The 18,179-nt window shown below is 41.4% G+C and overlaps 2 protein-coding genes across 2 annotated transcripts; both read right to left on the bottom strand.

The window, feature by feature from the left end:
• Window positions 1-316: 316 nt before the first annotated feature.
• On the bottom strand, window positions 317-9,627 carry uroc1 (urocanate hydratase 1). Its single transcript, XM_050038616.1, has 19 exons — window positions 9,385-9,627; window positions 8,585-8,715; window positions 7,530-7,623; window positions 7,377-7,436; window positions 7,156-7,284; window positions 7,006-7,067; window positions 6,833-6,899; window positions 5,689-5,832; window positions 5,500-5,588; window positions 4,534-4,596; window positions 4,252-4,431; window positions 4,066-4,163; window positions 3,889-3,961; window positions 3,568-3,757; window positions 3,379-3,477; window positions 2,627-2,726; window positions 1,025-1,106; window positions 806-905; window positions 317-710 (listed from the first exon to the last, which is right to left on the bottom strand). The coding sequence occupies exons 1-19, from the start codon at window positions 9,508-9,510 to the stop codon at window positions 570-572; spliced, it is 2,028 nt and encodes a 675-aa protein (XP_049894573.1). The 5' UTR covers window positions 9,511-9,627; the 3' UTR covers window positions 317-569.
• A 1,695-nt stretch (window positions 9,628-11,322) lies between these two features.
• Window positions 11,323-17,854, bottom strand: chchd4b (coiled-coil-helix-coiled-coil-helix domain containing 4b). The gene is made up of 3 exons (XM_050038953.1): window positions 17,629-17,854; window positions 14,414-14,512; window positions 11,323-13,741 (listed from the first exon to the last, which is right to left on the bottom strand). The coding sequence occupies exons 1-3, from the start codon at window positions 17,648-17,650 to the stop codon at window positions 13,386-13,388; spliced, it is 477 nt and encodes a 158-aa protein (XP_049894910.1). The 5' UTR covers window positions 17,651-17,854; the 3' UTR covers window positions 11,323-13,385.
• Window positions 17,855-18,179: the final 325 nt, after the last annotated feature.

An 18,179-nucleotide genomic window follows, 5' to 3' on the forward strand; every position in this document is an offset into this window, starting at 1 on the left:
AGACAAAATGCCGTGTAATTGCATCAGTAATTTGCCTTTTTTCCACACCAAAACTTGGTCTGAGTATCCATTCAAGCCATAAATATGTGCAGTCAAATGCAGAAACAAAGCTGCTGCTGTGGTGTCAGCTGTGACCAAAATCTGGCTTTGGCATCCTGGTTGATTTCCTCTCCTTTTTTTCAAAATATAAAAAACTACATTTCTGTGCCACTAACATGTCATTGACATTTTGACAGCCATTATTGGACAAATTACTGTATATGTAGCAAATTATTTTCGTAGATTACCAACATACAAATGACTCATATGGGCTTGATCATTTATACATACTTGTAGTTTAATTTTCAGCACATGAAAAGAATATATTCTTGCAAATTAAATTATTAAAACAGCCGCGCATAATACTGGAGCCTATTTTGCATTCTGTGTTCATGGCAAACCATTTCTGTAACAACATGGCCACTGATTCATTAACTAGTACTGATCCTCTGAAACCTGGATAAGGCCTGATTCAGACACTACTGACAGGATTACAGCTGCAGGTCTCCTTGGCTGTGCCTAAGTGTTGGCTAGCCCTGCAGGGCACGATCCAGCACGCACTCATCCTGTACAGGAAAGGGCATGGTGACACGCAGCTGCCTGTTCTCCTCCATGGTGTGCTGGATGGTGTCATAGGCGTTGGAGTTTCCAGACCAGCAGCGACGAGCCACCTGCAGCACACAGACACAGAGCCATTAGAGCTTACAGTGTAACACAGTAAGTGAGGCTGGACTCTGTCACGCTGCTATCCTCTCTACACTCTCACCCCATTGGACACGTCCCAGTTGAGCATCAGTCTGGCTCGCTTTGCTGCCTCCTCTGAGCCGTCCAAGAGCAAACCAAACCCTCCATTCATTACCTCACCCCTGCAGGCGACACAACAGATACAGTAATAAACACACTGACCCCCTGGTGACAGATAAGTTTTGATGAATCAAAAAGTGTCATACAGATTACTATTTACTGGGAGACCAGCCAGTCTTACCAGCCAACACCACCACCGTTGTGCAGGGCTACCCATGTGGCGCCCCTGAATGCATCACCAACAAAGTTCTGGACTGCCATGTCTGTAAGGGGGAGACATTGTGAAAATGATTCCTGCAGTGTTACTGATTCATATGAATGAAGAGAGGCAGGAAATTGATTGGTGTTAGTGTTGAATGGCAACAGTAACAAGGAACAGATTTTGTGTGGACTGTAGAGCTGCTCCATTATGTTTGATCATCTGTCGCAATGTCTGCAGCGTTCTCACTTTCAAGTCAAGTCACACTGCATCATTGTCCACAGAACCAAGTGCAAAACTGACAACATATGATAAATGATACAGTGTCTTTGTCTTGTGTACCACCAGAGCTGAGAAGGAAACCTCCAAACCAGGCAGCTCATCATATGTTGTTAGTTTTAGGCTACAATTTATTATTATTTTTTTAATCTCTTTATTCATTTTGTGTACAAACAGAGAAATAAACTCCCTCCCACCCACCAGACCTGACACCCAGGGAAGTGAGGAGCAAAACAAAGAGCAGAGTACATCAGACGTGTACATATAAGCAATAACTTTTAAGATTTAAACCAGGACATGAAATAAAATAAATATATGAGCAAATCAAAGAGGGGCGGGGCTCAGCTGTTGCTAGCAATGCCATCAGGCAGAACAGACAGTGTATCTATGTAATTTAAAAGGTGCCCCCAGGTTTCCCTAAAGTTCTTAGGGTGCCTAATTTTCTCAAGTGTGATACAATGCAGGACCTCCACAATCCATCCACTATGGCTGGGAGGGTAAATGTGCTTCCTTTTAAGGAGAATAAAGTGTCTGACTATCAGTGCAGTGAAGGCAATGACTCTCTATATGGCTATGGGAATGCTGTCCTCCTCCGGGATTCCAAGTTATAGCTGTCAGGGGATGTACAGGAATATTGAATACTTTTTGATAAATTTGGAATATTTCTGTCCGACAGTCAGTTAACCCGTGGCTGGCCCCACAACATATGTGTAAGACTGACAGGCCATTGTTTACATGTGTAACAGACATCAGTTACGTTTGGACATATTTTGGCTAACCTAACATTTGTATAATCAGCTCTGTGGTAATTGCGACAGATGATCAAACACTAAAATAATACAACAGCTATGTTTGCGTAGGGTTAGAGAACTGAAGCAGATATTTTAAAGTAATACAAAAATTGCTTTCCTTAACTCAGTGGTTCTCAAATGGTGTGCCGCGGTTTAATGGGTGTGTTATTGGTGCCTTGGTGAAATTTTTAAAACTTTAAAATTATTTCTTAACTCATTTTGTTAATAAATATTTCATGAGTAATAGTTGGTTGTCAACTGTTATTTGATATTAGTATATAAAAACAAACATTTATGTCCTGATAAGAGTGCTTACATAGAGTCTATTGTGTACAGATATAAATGCAGGTGTGCCTTGAGCAGGAAAAAGTTTGAAAACCACTGCCCTAACTGATTACTTGTATATGCAATAATTGGTGAAGTAATTTAATTACCTGAGAGAAGTCACTAGTAACCGTGAGTTGTGACTGATACTAATTTTCAGTATCTTGCACATCACTGATCACACACATACCTGCACAGAAGGCAGATCCATCATACACATTAGAGGTTTCTCTGAAGGGGCTGTCTGTGCCGCTGACATCATGATGGTCTCTGCTGATGACCACAGGAGCCTGAGGTACACAAATAACACAAGATGGTTATTACTCAGACTCCACTGAAAACTGGACATCATGCTGTAAACATTAAATAATCTCCTAAGGCCCTGATCACACAGAAAGTGTCTTAGCAGCTGGAGGCAGCTTTTTGTACTTGTTTTTAATGAGAATTAAGCTTTTTGCTTGTTTTGTTTTTCATTGTTACGCCCTGGTGTTTTTGCCGGACTCCTCAAGTTGAAAAAACTTCCGCCTAAAAGCACCCCACGTCATCTGTGCTTTTTTCCCCATTGTCCAATCGGATGATTTGAGAGGTGGGCTTTCTGTGGTAGTCACGACAACAAGTTTACATTTGGTAAACAATGGAGGAGAAACTGGTGATTGCAGTTGCTGGATACCTAAAACTATCCGACTGTCCATTTTAGTAACTAGCTACTAATTACTGTGAAAATAAGCAGGTAGTTTTAGCCAAAATAAATGGTAGACTGATTACACAGGGAGGTGAGGGTAAGGAGGTGATGGGGTGGTTGCCTGGCAACAATAAAAAGGTGCAGCAAGCATTTTTACTAGTGGCATTCAATTTAAAGGCAGTGTGGTGAGCCTTGTGTTTTGCAACCTGCAAAACGCTTTCTGTGTGATCAGGGCCTCAGCAGACAATGTATCCTCTTACTGAAACTCGTCCATCAGCGACAGCCTGGTTTATAGCCAAAGCAATGCAGACTCTTCCTTTCTGGTCAGAGTACAGGATTCTGGCTTGAGATCCCACAACCTAAATAAAGACAGAGGAAATCAGCCTAATGCAGCTGCGTATCTCATCAGAGGGTAAATGATGGCACTGGTTGCCCAGAATGTCACCCACCATTTTGTGTTTTCCAGCCTCTCTGATCCAGCGGATGTTATCACTGTGCTGCTGTCTGATGCGATCAGTCACATTGGCACTAATTTCCTCCAGGACAGTAGCGGCGATATTGTCAGTTACAGCAAGATCTTGGGGGTCGCCAGATGTGCACACCCAGCGGAACGGGCCAAAGCCCAAAGAGAAAATGTCCCTGTGGCAAAGACAGAAGGAGAGATCAACAACTATTGATCACAAGAAGAAAAGAACTGATCACAGATGACTTGCAACTGTCTACAGCTCTATTACAGTATCAGTGCTGGATTGAATAAGAAAATGTCTCACCCCATAATGTGCTGGACGTAAGAGGGATAACGAAATTCTGTTGCTCCTCCGCCAACCTTTTCCACCTCTGCTCCTATAAAAACAAGAAACACAAACCTCTTTATTGGCCTGACATGGACTGAGTGATAATAATGGTTTATTCTGAGTGTGTGTGTGTATGAGTGTTAAATCACTGACCAGCTCTCTGGGCCTCCAGGAGAAATGCATTGCCATAATCCCAGAAAAACATGCCAGCATCAGACAGTTTGTTGATGGCCTTAACGTGTCTTCGGAGGCTGTGATCATATGTAAAACACATTATATCAGCTGTACAGACCCATATGTTGCTCAAAATATACCGCAGCAAAGTGTGATTCATATTACCTCTCTTGGACCATGGCTACGAAACGCTTAGAATCAGTCGCCATGAGCTGATTCGCCTGGCGGAAACTGAGCTGGACTGGGTAGTAGCCTCCGTTATATGGGTTGTGAAGGGAGGTCTGGTCTGAGCCCAGATCCACCAGGAGGTCCCCCGTCCTCTCATACTCTAACAGCAGCCTCTCCCTGGTGAAGAGGTTAGAAAAGTGTGTCAAAATGTGTCTCTCTCACTGTAGCTGCAGACCTGAGTCGTGTCTGAGCAGCTGGATGTTTTCATCTGTCACTCACCACAAGTCTACAATGTTGCCATGGTAACCCAGACTGAGGGCAGTCTTGGAGCTCTTGGCTTCTCTGAAACACACAAAAACAGTACTGAATCTTACAGCAGGCAGGTTGTGTTATGGGATACATCTTACTGTCTCTGTGGAGCACAGCAGTACTAATATGTTACTCTTCTGTGCAGACTTTGCATGTTCTCCCCGTGTCTGTGTGGGTTTTCTCCGGGTACTCCGGTTGACTGTGATAGTCTGGCAACCTGTCCAGGGTGTACCCTGCCTCTCGCCCAATGTCAGCTGGGATAGGCTCAACAAACATTTCATTCTTTTTGTTATTGTTTTAATAGTCTTATGAATCCACTTTTACGTCTGGAAACTCTCGTCTTCAAACCGCGCCCTTGTTGAGGACTAGGCTCAGCTTCCGGAGTTACTCTCTTATCCTGAAGCCTCCTTAAGGAATCTGATCCCGTTTGATTCGGTGGTGGGAACCTCTTGTGGCCGAATGCCTTTGCTGTCGTCAACCCCAGCAGGATTAAAGCCCTGGACCATCCGCACTGAAGACGAGTGCTCTAACCACTACACTAGGGAGGCCCCATTCTTTTTATAGTCTCATAATGTATTAAATAACAGTTTAACACTCACAGGTGCCATTCTTCTATATTGAGTACTTTTACTACTTTTTGCTCACAAAACGTACGTACTTTTACTTGTCACAGAGTATTTTTACAGTGCATGGGGCTTTGTTTTAGCGGAAAGGGCTGCCAATTAATATGACTGCAAGTCTAGACTTTTACTGGATAGAGCTGACAATATGACATCTGACACATGTAAAGAGAAACACAGGCACACACACAAAGTCTATCATATTAAATCCCTCATGACCATCAACAACAGTAAATCACAGAGTAATAGTAAGTATGCAGCAACTATTTCTAAAAAATATTTTTGCACTCTCATAACGACTTTTCCTCTTTGTTACCTGATGCGTTTGATGCAGTGGTCCATGCTGCTGGTGACCTCCATCAGCCATCCCTGCTCGTGCCTCTTTCTAAGAGGAGCCTCATCCACCTACACAGGAAACAAATTCACACAGTCACACTCAGGACGTGCTTCATTCTCGCTCTGTCAGCGGTGAGTATTATTGGGAAATGACTGGACACCAGCTGACCTCTGCAATCACACCAATGCATCCTGCGATGACGGCAGCTTTAGCCTGAGCTCCACTCATGCCCCCGAGTCCAGAGGTCACAAAGACGCGTCCCCTCAAGTCACCGGAGCCCAGGTACCTCCGGCCGGCATTCAACACAGTCAGCTACACGGACACACACAGGGGAAGAAATAAAAGAACAGGAACTATAACACACAGGTAATGTGTCAGTGACTGTTATGATTTAAAGGAGCAGTGCGTGCGATTTAGGAGGGTCCAGAGATGGAAAGTAATATTCATAACTATGCCCAAAACAGACAAACCAAACACTGGATCTAGACAGGGCCTTTCATGTTTTTGGAAAAAGAGGGGTGAAACAATGAGTATTCAGTATGTTGTAATTTCACACCTCACCACTAGATGCCACTAAATCCTATACACTGCTCCTTTAAAGTAGTTACATCCCAACTGTTTTGACAAGTGACCAAGGTGCAACTTCCAGGGCTGAAAAATGAAACTGCAGTTCATCCAGTGGCCACTTGAGGTAGACTCCAAAGCAAATCAATATCCATAGAACCCCCCCCCCCCTGTTAAAATGCTCAATTTACGACAGAAATAAACAGGTGTTGTTTGGTTGCACTCAAAGACCCCCTAAGGAGTTGGATGTAAAGTTTTTCTGGTAAGTCTGTTTTTGACTTGCAAAAATAGCATCAGCATTAGCATTATCACAGTTAACCATAGCTATAAATGCACTGTGCTAACCAAGCTAGCAGCTAATGTTAGGGTAGTGCCACCCTCTCATCCAAATATGGTCACTTGTGGCCCCAAAAATCCAAGATGGCGACAGCCAATATGCCAGACTCGAGGCTTTAATACATTAATACAGGAGTCCACAAACCAATGGGTGACGCTATGGTGGCTATGTCCAATATCTAACACAGTCTATACATGTGACCTTAATTTTTTTCCTTCCTATATTGTTTCATTTAAAGAATTTACAGGTCACAGTAAAAAGTCAAAAGGCAAAGACTAGAAACAAGTTAATAAGATAACTTTTTCCTTGTTTCATCTCACTTCAGTTTGGTAACCACTGATTAAAAGTGATCCATATTTTGCATGAGTCAATACTGGAGTGCTGTGTGCATACAAAAAAAAAATCACAAACCATAGTGCCATGAACAATACCCTGAGGTCCGATGTAGCAGTAGCTGCCAGCTGTCATTTGACCGTACCTGAAAACGGACAAATAAAAGAACAGAGATTACATCAAACATGTACACCCACATACAAGGCTAATACAGCAACATTTTCTTACTGAAAAGCATCTTAAAAACTTACATTGACACACCAAGGGCAAACATGCTTTCATACTGATCTCTGGAGGAGTAATTTGGAATAACCTGAGCAAAAAAAAAAAGAACAGTGTATGTCAGTACACAGGGTTGTAAGTGGGCTAAAAGCTTAATCAGATGTGTGTTAGGCTGTTACCATGCCGTTGGTGATGACAGCGCGAGGTGATGAAGGTAGGCTGGGGAACAGGCCCATGGGATGACCGCTGTACATGACCAGAGTCTGCTCCTCTGTCATCTCGCTCAGGTAGTGCATCACCAGACGAAACTGCACCCAGACACACACAAATCTTTAATATACATCTATTTATAAATCGTCACCAAATCCTTTGTAAGAAAACACATTTACTCAGGGCTCACCTGGGCCCAGTTACTGAACACCTGTCCATTGCCTCCGTAGGTGACAAGCTCCTGAGGGAACTGAAGGATAAAGATGCCAATTAGACAATGAATTAAGCAAAATACATCACATGCTTAGTTGCTATGTTAATACAAGCTGTGTTAGAGGCTGACCTGAGCAACTGCAGGGTCCAGGTTGTTCATGATCATGAGCATTATGGAGGCAGCTTGGCGTGTGCGGCACGGGTACTGATCTATGGGGTACGCTCTGAGGAGACAGAGACAAACTTACATCACTGTTGTGGAGAAAGACAAATTAAACAAAACCATCATAAAGAGAGATGTGTATGTAACTTTCACACTTTCACAGGATGACACAAAGATTTCCTATAATTTCTGGTGAGGTACTTTCATAAGCCACCATTAGTGTTCATACCAGACCAGTGAGGCTGCAGCAGCAAAACCCTCCACAATGTCCTGAAACTGAAGGGTGCGTGTGATTGCATATGAATTAAACATTTTATTTATAACAGAGGGAATGTGTTATTTCTCCTTTGAAAAGTTACAACCTTGTGTAAATGCAAAAGGCAGAGAACATCTTCGACAGCAGGGATTGTTATTAAAGCCCGACTGACCTGACAAATATACCAGCAGGTCAATTTTATTTACATTTATTTAACTTTATTCAACCAGGAAGTCCCTGCTCTTCTCTGAGGGAGACCTGGCAGCAAGGCAGCACACCAGTAACAGTTTAAACAGAATAAACACACAGGAAATACAATCATTAAACACACAATGAAAGGACTAAATCCAGCTCAAACAAAATGGCTGCATTTTGCAGTTACATTGAGAGATTTTTTTAGATGGACTAGATTTTTAGGAATAATTATGCTCTGCAGGTTATACCAAGTCCACGAAGACAGTGTTACAGTTTTATCGATTGTTTTTGTTGTTTTTATTATTACGTAATTCATTGTCAGAAACAAAATTACCAAACTCATCTTTCATTTACTGTTACTGTCATCTTTAATGATATAAAAAAATCATATAGCACATGTCCTAACCTAACAACCAAACTTGAAGTATTATTGTCAAAATATTTATATAAATTGTATGGGCAAAATCGGAATAACAGCCAACACATAGATTAATTTATTCTCAAATATCAGTATGGATACTGGCATAAAGAATGCCATATCAGTTGGGCTTTCATCATTTGGTTGCCTCACCTCATGCGTAACGTGGGGCAGAAGCGGTACATGTAAATGTGCCCGTACTGCCGCAGCTCTTGGGCAAATTCAGGTGCAAGAGTTGCATGATGGGTGGGAGGGAAGTAACGCAGTGCATTTCTCAGCGCCAACTAGAGGGAAGAGGCATTGACAGTAGGTTAGTGAAGACACTCTGTACAGTGTAAATGTTTCAGCACAGTGAGACGGATGAGTAGATCTTTTACACTTTAAGGCTAACAGGCAGAGCACCTGCTGCATCTCTGTTAATCATTGACTCAAGTCTTTGCTCTCAGTTTAGACAATCAGTTAAAGACCTTAGAGAATAATCAATATTTTAGGGCAGCCAATGAGCCAACAGTGATGCAATAAGTCAGAGTACGCAGCATAGCTTAATGTCGGTTGTGTGTCTGCATCTGACATTTATAGGAAAGCAACTGTCTGACATGACAGTGAGCTGTAACCTCCTCCAGCTCACTCTCACATAGCTGCGTGGTGATGTTTCACTTTTTCCTTCTGATAGTAGTTTGACAGGTTTGACTGCAGCCAAGTTGGTTCATGTTTGGGGCTTTCCCTACCATTAGCAATGTAATCTTCCTTTTGGAGTTTATTTAACAGACAGTATTTACACTTGTGATTGTGGAAAATCACAGTAGTACCTATTGACATTAATGACTGCTCTGTTTCATTGTGGTGCGCACAAAATGGATTCAAGAGGTCTACATGTACCTGGATAATTGATTTATAAATTATTGCATGACAAAGCTGAACAAGTTTGAATCCACAGAAACAGTTTAACTCACCCGCTCCTCCTCTGCTGTAAGGTTCGGGGTCCGGATAGGTGCATGTGGCACATTGCAGTCTCTTCCCCGGTTAGGGGGCAGTGGATCCAGGGGTAAACCACTGCATATCTCCTTTAAAGATGACATCCTGTCACACACTTGAGCAGCAACCTGTAGTTAGAGATCACGCTGGAGACAAAAGGCAGCTCTCACTGCAGGCCGTCCTCCACGGAGAGAAAGAAAATTTAAGGGCGATCACTCTTCAACTTATTGTCTCATTGGCGTTTTGGTCATCTTTGCCCTTCGCAATCGGCCAATGGTACACGAGGATAGGAAATGGTGTTTGGTAATTATTGACCCCTGAGGGAGTTTGAAGTGGCACATGCTTCAGCGGACAAACACTGCCACAGACCTCTGACCCCTGATGCTTTGACACGCAACTCAGGTAAACAAGAGTGCATGCCAGAACCTTTGGACAGGTCAACAACTATTATGTAGAATCATCTTATTTCTATACATCTATAACTATAACAAGTCCCACGTAAAAATGCACAATTACAGCTCAGTATGATTATTAGTCTGAGGTCTAGGGGCACACTTTCAGAGGAATAATGTATTATATCAATAATGGATATAGAAAATTGTCCTTGTGTAACTCTGCTGCAGCTGCTCAAGAGTTCACTTGTTTGTTGACTTGCAATGTGATGTAAAGGGTCATGATTCCAATGTCAGGCCTAGGTCATGTAAAAAAAAATAGAATTACTGTCCTGCGTTTGTATGCCTCCACGCACCAGTCAAGTGTCTCTTACAGTTTCCATCAATGTCTGTGAAAACATGGATACTGCACACACAGAAGAGCCATACAATCGGTACAGTTTCAAGGTAGACACCCAAAATTGGTGACCAAATGTCTCTCCTGACGTATGACGTAATGGCCAGAAAAAGTGTTTTATGCAGAACGTTATGTAACGGTGAAGCTAACCTTTGACCTTTTATATCCAATTAGACATTTGTGTGAAGTTTTGCCATAATTAGCACATAAATTCCTGAGTTATGGACAAAAAGATGTATTAAGAGGCCACAGTGACCTTGGCCTGTGTCCACCAAATCCTAATCAGTTCAAGGGAACGTTTGCACCAAATCTGAAGAAATTCCCTTAAGGTTTTATTGAAATATCACGCTCACAAGAATGAAAAACATGAGGTGACACTGACCTTGACCTATGACCACCAAAATCTAATCAGTTCATCAGTGAATCCAAGCAGATGTTTGTGCCAAATTTGAGGAAATTTCCCCCAAGGCGTTTTTGAGATATCACGTTCATGAGAATGAGATGAGTGCAAGGTCCCGCTGACCTTGACCTTTGACCACCAAAATCTGGTCAGGTCATCCTTGAGTCCAAGTGAACATTTGTGCCAAATTTGAAGAAATTCATTCAGGGCGCTCTTGAAATATCTCATTCACAAGAATGAAAAAACTGAGGTGACATTGACCTTTGACTTATGACTACCAAAATCTAATCGGTTCATCACTGAATCCAAGCAGATGTTTGTGCCAAATTTGAAGAAACTCCCAAGGTATTTTTGAGATATTGCTGACCTTGACCTTTGACCCTTGACCACCAAAATCTAGTCAGATCACAATTGTGTCCAGGTGAATGTTTGTGCCAAATTTGAAGAAATTCCTTCAGGGCGTTCTTGATATATTGCGTTCACAAGAATGAGACAGACAGGACCAGTCACCTTGACCTTTGAACACCAAAATCTTATTAGGTCATCCTTGAGTCCAAGTGAACGTTTGTGTCAATTTTGAAGAAATTCCCTCCCTTCTTGAGATAGTGTATTCATAAGAATGGGAGGGATGTGCGGACAACCCAAAAACATAATGCCTCTGGTCAAGGCTACTGTAATAACACATTTACACATGGTAAACAACAATATCTCACAAAAAACAATACTGTCAGTTATAGTCATATTTATTACAAAACTTTTAACAATAAACAGTTCAAGTCACTTTGATTCAGTCCTTTGTTGAACACAAATTGTTCAGCTGAGGTAAAGGTTTTAGGTGTGGATATAAATAAGCAGAAGCAATGCAGTCCAACAGGTCAGATGTGGAAACTCACTATTCAGGATCCACAGTAGAAACTGTAAGGTTGTCTTTAGTACATTAGTCACACCTCTGCAAACTTAACTTTATCGTAACATCACTACAATAACTTTGAGTCAAAGCTTAATATAAACTTTGTGTAACACATAATTATTATAAGCTGTATATCATAAGAAAATAGCACAGATGTCAGAAAATAAAAGGTATAAAACATGTTTTTACTATAATTTCAGACCTCGTTATTGTAAATTCCAGCATGGAAACAAAGGAAATAAAAAATCTAGAAACCATCTTGTGATGCCATCACTGCAGCCACAATACAGCGCTCCATGACTTGAAGCGAATTTCAGCAAGGGGCGTAAAGTGGGAGCGCAATGGCCCCTTCCCTACTTCCTAACCCCGTACTTCCACTCTCCTTGCCCCCTTGCTTGGACCACCCTTATTTCCAACTCTGCCTTCATTATGATCCAAACTACACACCTGTTAAGTTTTGTGACTGATTTTTGCACCGTTGTGACGTTACTGTGTTGCAGACGGACATATAAACACCTGACAAAATACTTAAAACCGTTTATGTGGTAGCTTCTGCTAAAACAGGTGTCACCGGGGCCACATTTTAACACACACACAAACACACACACAAAAACAATACCAGCTGTTGCGACGTTGTTGTGGCTGGTAAATACACACTGAGGTGTATTAAAGGGTTGGTCCTCTGGGCGCTTGACTGAATTAAGGATTCTTAAATCTTGTCTTGCCTGAACCCAAAATCAGGTTTGAGCAACTCAAGATCGTCATTTTTTCATTGACAACATTGTGTTAGTTTTTCAAAAGTTCAAGCTCATCTCATTCGTAAATAAAATGTTCAAACTCCAACTGAAATTACATATCATGTTTTTTGTTTTCTACAGCTTGATATATATCTGCTCTGTATATAATATAATTCCTCACAATACCTTTAGCTCTCCGTCTAGATGTATATGTCCAGATGTCTCTGTAGATCGAGAACTTGTTTCCATACAGCCGATTGAATCACATCGTTCTGAACCATATTTGTATGAAGCATACCAACCCACATAAGCATTTCTGTGGAAACCAAACATGAGCATGTGTGTTTGCTGGCTTAACCTGCTAACCAAGCAGGGAAAACTAGAAACAGCTATTCTGCTGCAGCACATTAAGCAGCATGCAAACTTACAATTATAACTTCAGTCAGTTCAGATGCTGTTGTGGACTTTACTCCTCTATGCTGACAACACACCATCTCCAAACGGCCTGTAAGTTACGGTGCTGGACAATAAGACACCAACAGCTCATCCAGCCACTGAGAGCAAAATGAGCATTTCTAATATTCCCTCCGAACTTTTTTCTTCTTTCTCTTAATCATAAAAAACTACAGTATTAACAGTAAAACTAAATAAATGTAACTTCAGTTGGACTTTAAATTGTGGCTCATGTTTGAAATAATACAATACTAGCACCAAAACCAGTTCCCTTACAGTGACGCTGATACCAATACAGTACTTAATTTGATACCTTTTTTTTCTTTATTCGCTACCAATCGTGTGAATGGAAGCATTCAGTTGCCTTAAATGCCACCAGATGCCACAAGTGTGTAGTACAGCCATGCTTGTGAATGTTTTGGTGGCAGCTCTACACACTGAACTACCAACTCTGTCAAATACTACAACACGTTTGACGTCACATCACAGACAGTAAGGGTTGTAGCTGCTGCAGTAGTGGACTAATCACATGTTGCCTTAAATTGAAGAACGCTTGTGGTGATGTGGGTACAAAAACGATTGAATATATTTTTTGACTGGAGATGTTTTGATACTACTTGGTAATTTCGGTCGATACCTTATAAGTATTGAGCACCGATACCCAGCTCTAGCTGCCACCAAGGCTCTTCATTAGCTTTCCGCTGAGCCCTCTGTGCTGGATGGAGTGGTATCAGAGTCCTGCTCAGAGGCAGGTGTTGAGTTTGCACCTGATGTTTCTGCAGATGCAGAGTCTTGTGAGGTCTGTTCTGTTTCTGACGATTGTTCTTGTTGCACCTTGTCGTCTTCTTGAGGATAAAGCTCCGGGTAACGCTGCATACACTCCTGCATGGCCCTGAACTGCTCCAGGCATTCAGAGCCCTTCACCTCCTCTTTACTGTAGTGGAAACAGGAGAAGGCGTCCTTAAATTCAGTCCCACAGGGACCACTGGCCATCCCACCCAGGCAGGGGCAGTTCCAGTTTATCTCCCCACTGGGAAGAATCAGACCTAGGATCAGAGAGGAGGGCTTAGTTAATATGTGGTACAATGCAGGTAACTGTTTTAGGAGGGTTTCCCACACATTCATTTGCTGGCACATAATAATTTTCAGATTTTTGGAGCTGGTCTGTAAATTAGGAATATATTTACTGTTCTGTTATTCAGAGCACCACACTCTCAAAGCACAGACAGAGCAGTAGAGCACCAGGCGAAGTGAAAGTGAAACTTAAACATTCCTTAATTTATATTGGAACAGAAAGCTCCATTTCTTCGGACAGCACTCCCATTTTGGTGTTTAAAGTTTTTCAAACCTACTTTAGATGAAACTGGCTGCATCACCATGGAAATAGTGTGTGGTCCAGCTCTGAGCCTGCAGCAGCTGCTCCTCTAATCTAATATATTGTTCTAATCAGCTCTGTTCAATCTGACCATAAACTGATCAACTTATTAATTTTCCACCCCATAACTCAAATTCAACAAAATGCAGATGAAGAAAATAAAAACTAACGAAGAGTTTTGCCTGTGCTGATTTGACGTACCAGCAAAATCCTCCGAAATCAGACAAAAATAAAGTGTCGGCAGCCACCACACATGGATTCTAACTTCTCTGTGTAAAATTGTTTTAATTTTAAAACCTAACCTGAGCTACAGTAAAGCCTGACAACAGGTTCCTCTCCTCACCTCGCTCCTCATATGGGTCGTTGGGATCTTCCTCTACGAGCTCAGCACTGCTGGGTGTAGCATGGTCCTCTTTGGTGACAAAGATGATTCGGTCTTTACCTGTTGGGTAAAATGTGGACAGACAACACAGTTTGCCAGTGATACGTAATGTGGTACCTTAACCAAACCAAAGGCTGACTATGTGACATATACAGCCTTTACTTTATTTATAATTCTGATATTAAGTAATAACAGGTTCAACAGTTCACCATTTGCACAGTGTACTGCACGCTCCTCACTACAGCCTGACTGGAAAATCATCCAGGCCAGTATTTTTGGTCAATAATAGATTGTGAAATGTACGTCAGGGATCATAGTTAAAAACAACTATCAGCCAATGTTGTTTTTTTAACATTCAAATACCACTATTGATATCATGTAAATAAAATCCTTCAGGCTGTATTGAAAACACATGTCTGTATGATGGATGTTATGCAAACAGTTATCTGCTGGTGCAGCTTCCAGCCCCTGGTATCATCAGTGTGTGTTCAGGCTGTGTAGATATAAAACTGGCAAAACTGGTTGTGCATTACTGGAGTGCATCTGAGTGCACCTTCAGGCACACATCTCAGTGCAGGGTGGTGTTTTGAACTCTACACTTGTTGATGTATGTGGTTTGGTGTTCAGTGCTGAAATCCTTGAAATCATTAGTCAATTAATTCATTCATCATCAGAGAAATTCTAGTTTTAAATAAGTTATTTATAAAATTGTATTGAGCATTTTAAACTCTTTCCTGACATCTTACAGTCTGCAGGATTTATCAAAAATATAAAACAGATCATAGATCATGGAAATAATTATGGTAGATGACAAAATAAGAGAAGAAAAAGAGAATAAGTGTGGGAAGTGACGTGACGTAATGGAACATGAACATGTTGAGCTTGTGACTGTGGATGTGACTATAAGTCCTTTAAATCCTTCCTGATATTTCACCAGGTTGCACAGTACATGACAGTATTTGTGTAAAAACAAAACAACAAACAAACAAAAACATGAAAAGCTAAGCTACTGGTGACAGAAGTCATTGTAGCATTTGTGTAACAGTCTAGCCTACAATGCTTTGTGAGTTTCTAATATGCAATCAGCCTGTTTAGACAAGTCCTGCTCAGTTTAGATACATATGGGCAACAGAATAATGAGCAGACAGGAAATAAGCGCCCTTTTTGCTGAACGACCTGGTGACACACTACAACAGATGCCGACACATCAGTGGGCTGAACAGAGAAGATGTGTTAAATAAAACCATGTGGCTAATAAACTGCTTTTGAAGCTGGAGATACAACTGTATGTGGGAAACAGGGGCAGAGCTATTTTTCTTTCTTACTAATCCTGTAACTCCATCCCCACTGCCTGCAGTCACCATCTTTCCTCAGCTCAGCTGCTGTTCCTCCAGTAGAGACTGACCTCTGGTGGAGGATGTTGTGCACTACAATACATCGTCTCAATACAGCCTCTCAGCCACAGTTTAACAGAAAGAGAAGTGGCTGTATTTTTGACAGAACTGAAAGTCATACTTCAGGGATTTCTCAGTAGCCCAGTATACTCTGATACCTTGATTCTAGGGGTGGGGGAAAAAATCCATACAGCATAGCATCCCGATATTTTTGTGCGGCAATATGATAATGTCACATGGTGCCAAGTATCAATTTTTTATTATATTAATTATTACTATCAGGGCATCGGTGGCTTAGTGGATAGAGCAGGCGCCCATGTACAAGGCTGTTGCTGCAGCGGCCCGGGTTCAAATCCAGCCTGTGGCCCTTTGCTGTCATGTCATGTCCTCTCTCTCTCTTTCCCCCTTTCATACTTGGCTGTTCTGTCCATTAAAGGCAAAATGCCCCAAAAATATCTTAAAATAAATAAATAAATATTACTATCAAATATACAAATTAAAATTTAGGTAGCCCACTTGGTTAAAATTAATTGCTTTGTCAGTCCACTACATACATTTTGCTGCAAATACTTTTTCCTTATTAGACAAAACAGATGTTGACAAAGTTCTCCTTTAATATTTGCAGTTGCAAACAGGTAATTAATGGCAATATATTATATCGCAACAATCAGCCTATCGCAACATATTTAAAGTTGCAATAACATTGTATCGTGACTAAAGTATCGTGATAATATTGTATCATGGAGCCTCTGGTGATTCTCACCCCTACCTGACCCCGCCCAAGCCTACATCTGTTACTTAACTATAGGTTTCAACACAACAATGTAAATGCTCCATTGCAAGTAAGTCCATCCAAGTATAATCACCAAAATGCAGGCCCCCAAAAATAATGAGAACACATATCTAACAATTCACTGTAACTTCTTTAAATGTAAGATATTTATCTGCAAAGTAGTATGTCAAACTGTTCAATAAATGTAATTGAGTAAAAACTACAATATTTCCCTCGAAATCTAGTGTGTTCTAGTGGAGGACCGCTCCTCAGTTGCTCTTCCTGAGGTTTCTATCATTTCCTTTCCCTGTTTAAGTTTCTTTTTGGGTGTTATTCCTTATCCGCTGTGATGGTCCAAGGACAGAGGGATGCCCTATGCTGTAAAGCCTACCTCAGAATTATACTTTAGTGGACTACTGAGCAAATGTACTGAGTTACTTTACACCTCTAGACCAGAAATTAAGCAGAACTATGACAGCTGTTTTCAGGATAAACCCTTGACTTGTACTGATGACAAGAACAATCGTTTAATGACAGGACTCGAGGTGACTGTGTATGAAAAACATCTTAAACCACTCATTGTAAGAAACGCAACATGGCATCATCCCTGCATGACACAACATCAGGGCTGGACATCAGGACCAGCCATGAGGAAAATACTGGTGAAATATTCAAGTGTAGCTGCTACATTTGCTTCACTAACCAGCCTAAAAACCAAAACATTGGTGATCTATTGAATGACAGGTGAACAAAAAAAGTTAATTTCCAACCCTGCATACAAAACTGTGGTTGTTACATGTCAAGGTTAAATACTGATGACTATAAGCTAAGTCATGCTCACTCATAATAACGTCACAGAGTTTAACAGACCTTTTCATCGTAACAAGAGACTCATTAATATACTTTTAACGACTGGGAACAACAGCAACATTAATGTTTCATTCAGACTTCCTTTAAATCAACTTCAGGGTTAGCTTTAAGTTAGCCGGCTAGCTCAGCATGTTACTTACCTTCCTGTCTGACCGAGCTCATGTCTTCACTCTGGGACAGAATAAATTCTTCTTCCCGATTTACAGCAACGACTCCGAGGACAAAGACTCTCACTGACAGAGCATGGGAATGTCGCAAGTGTCAGTTCAGCATCAGGTAGCTTGTTTCACATTTACAGCGGTTTCACAACTATCCTTGCTTGAGCATGGAGTCTTCTTCGGCTCCTTATTCTTCTTCTTTTCTATTTCCGGTAGCGCAGACGCTCCGGGGCGCACTGTCGCCCTCAACAGGTCAAAGCGTGACATGCATTCTTCTTTTCTTTAGCACAGGGGTAGGCAACCTGTGGCTCCGGAGCCACATGTGTCTCTTTAGCCCCTGTCCAGTGGCTCCTTGAGCCTCTGAGAAAAGAAGTCTATAGAAATTCATTCTATGCATCCAAATGTTGCTGAACCTCGATAACAGTGGCTGGTTAGCTATGGATGCCAAATCCAAAAAAGTAAATTGAATAAAATAGAGAATGTAGTAGTGCGTGGACAGATTTGTTTGCTCTCACTGCCAGCTCTGCAAAATT

Source organism: Epinephelus moara, chromosome 24 (assembly GCF_006386435.1).
Source record: "Epinephelus moara isolate mb chromosome 24, YSFRI_EMoa_1.0, whole genome shotgun sequence".
NCBI lineage: Eukaryota > Metazoa > Chordata > Actinopteri > Perciformes > Serranidae > Epinephelus > Epinephelus moara.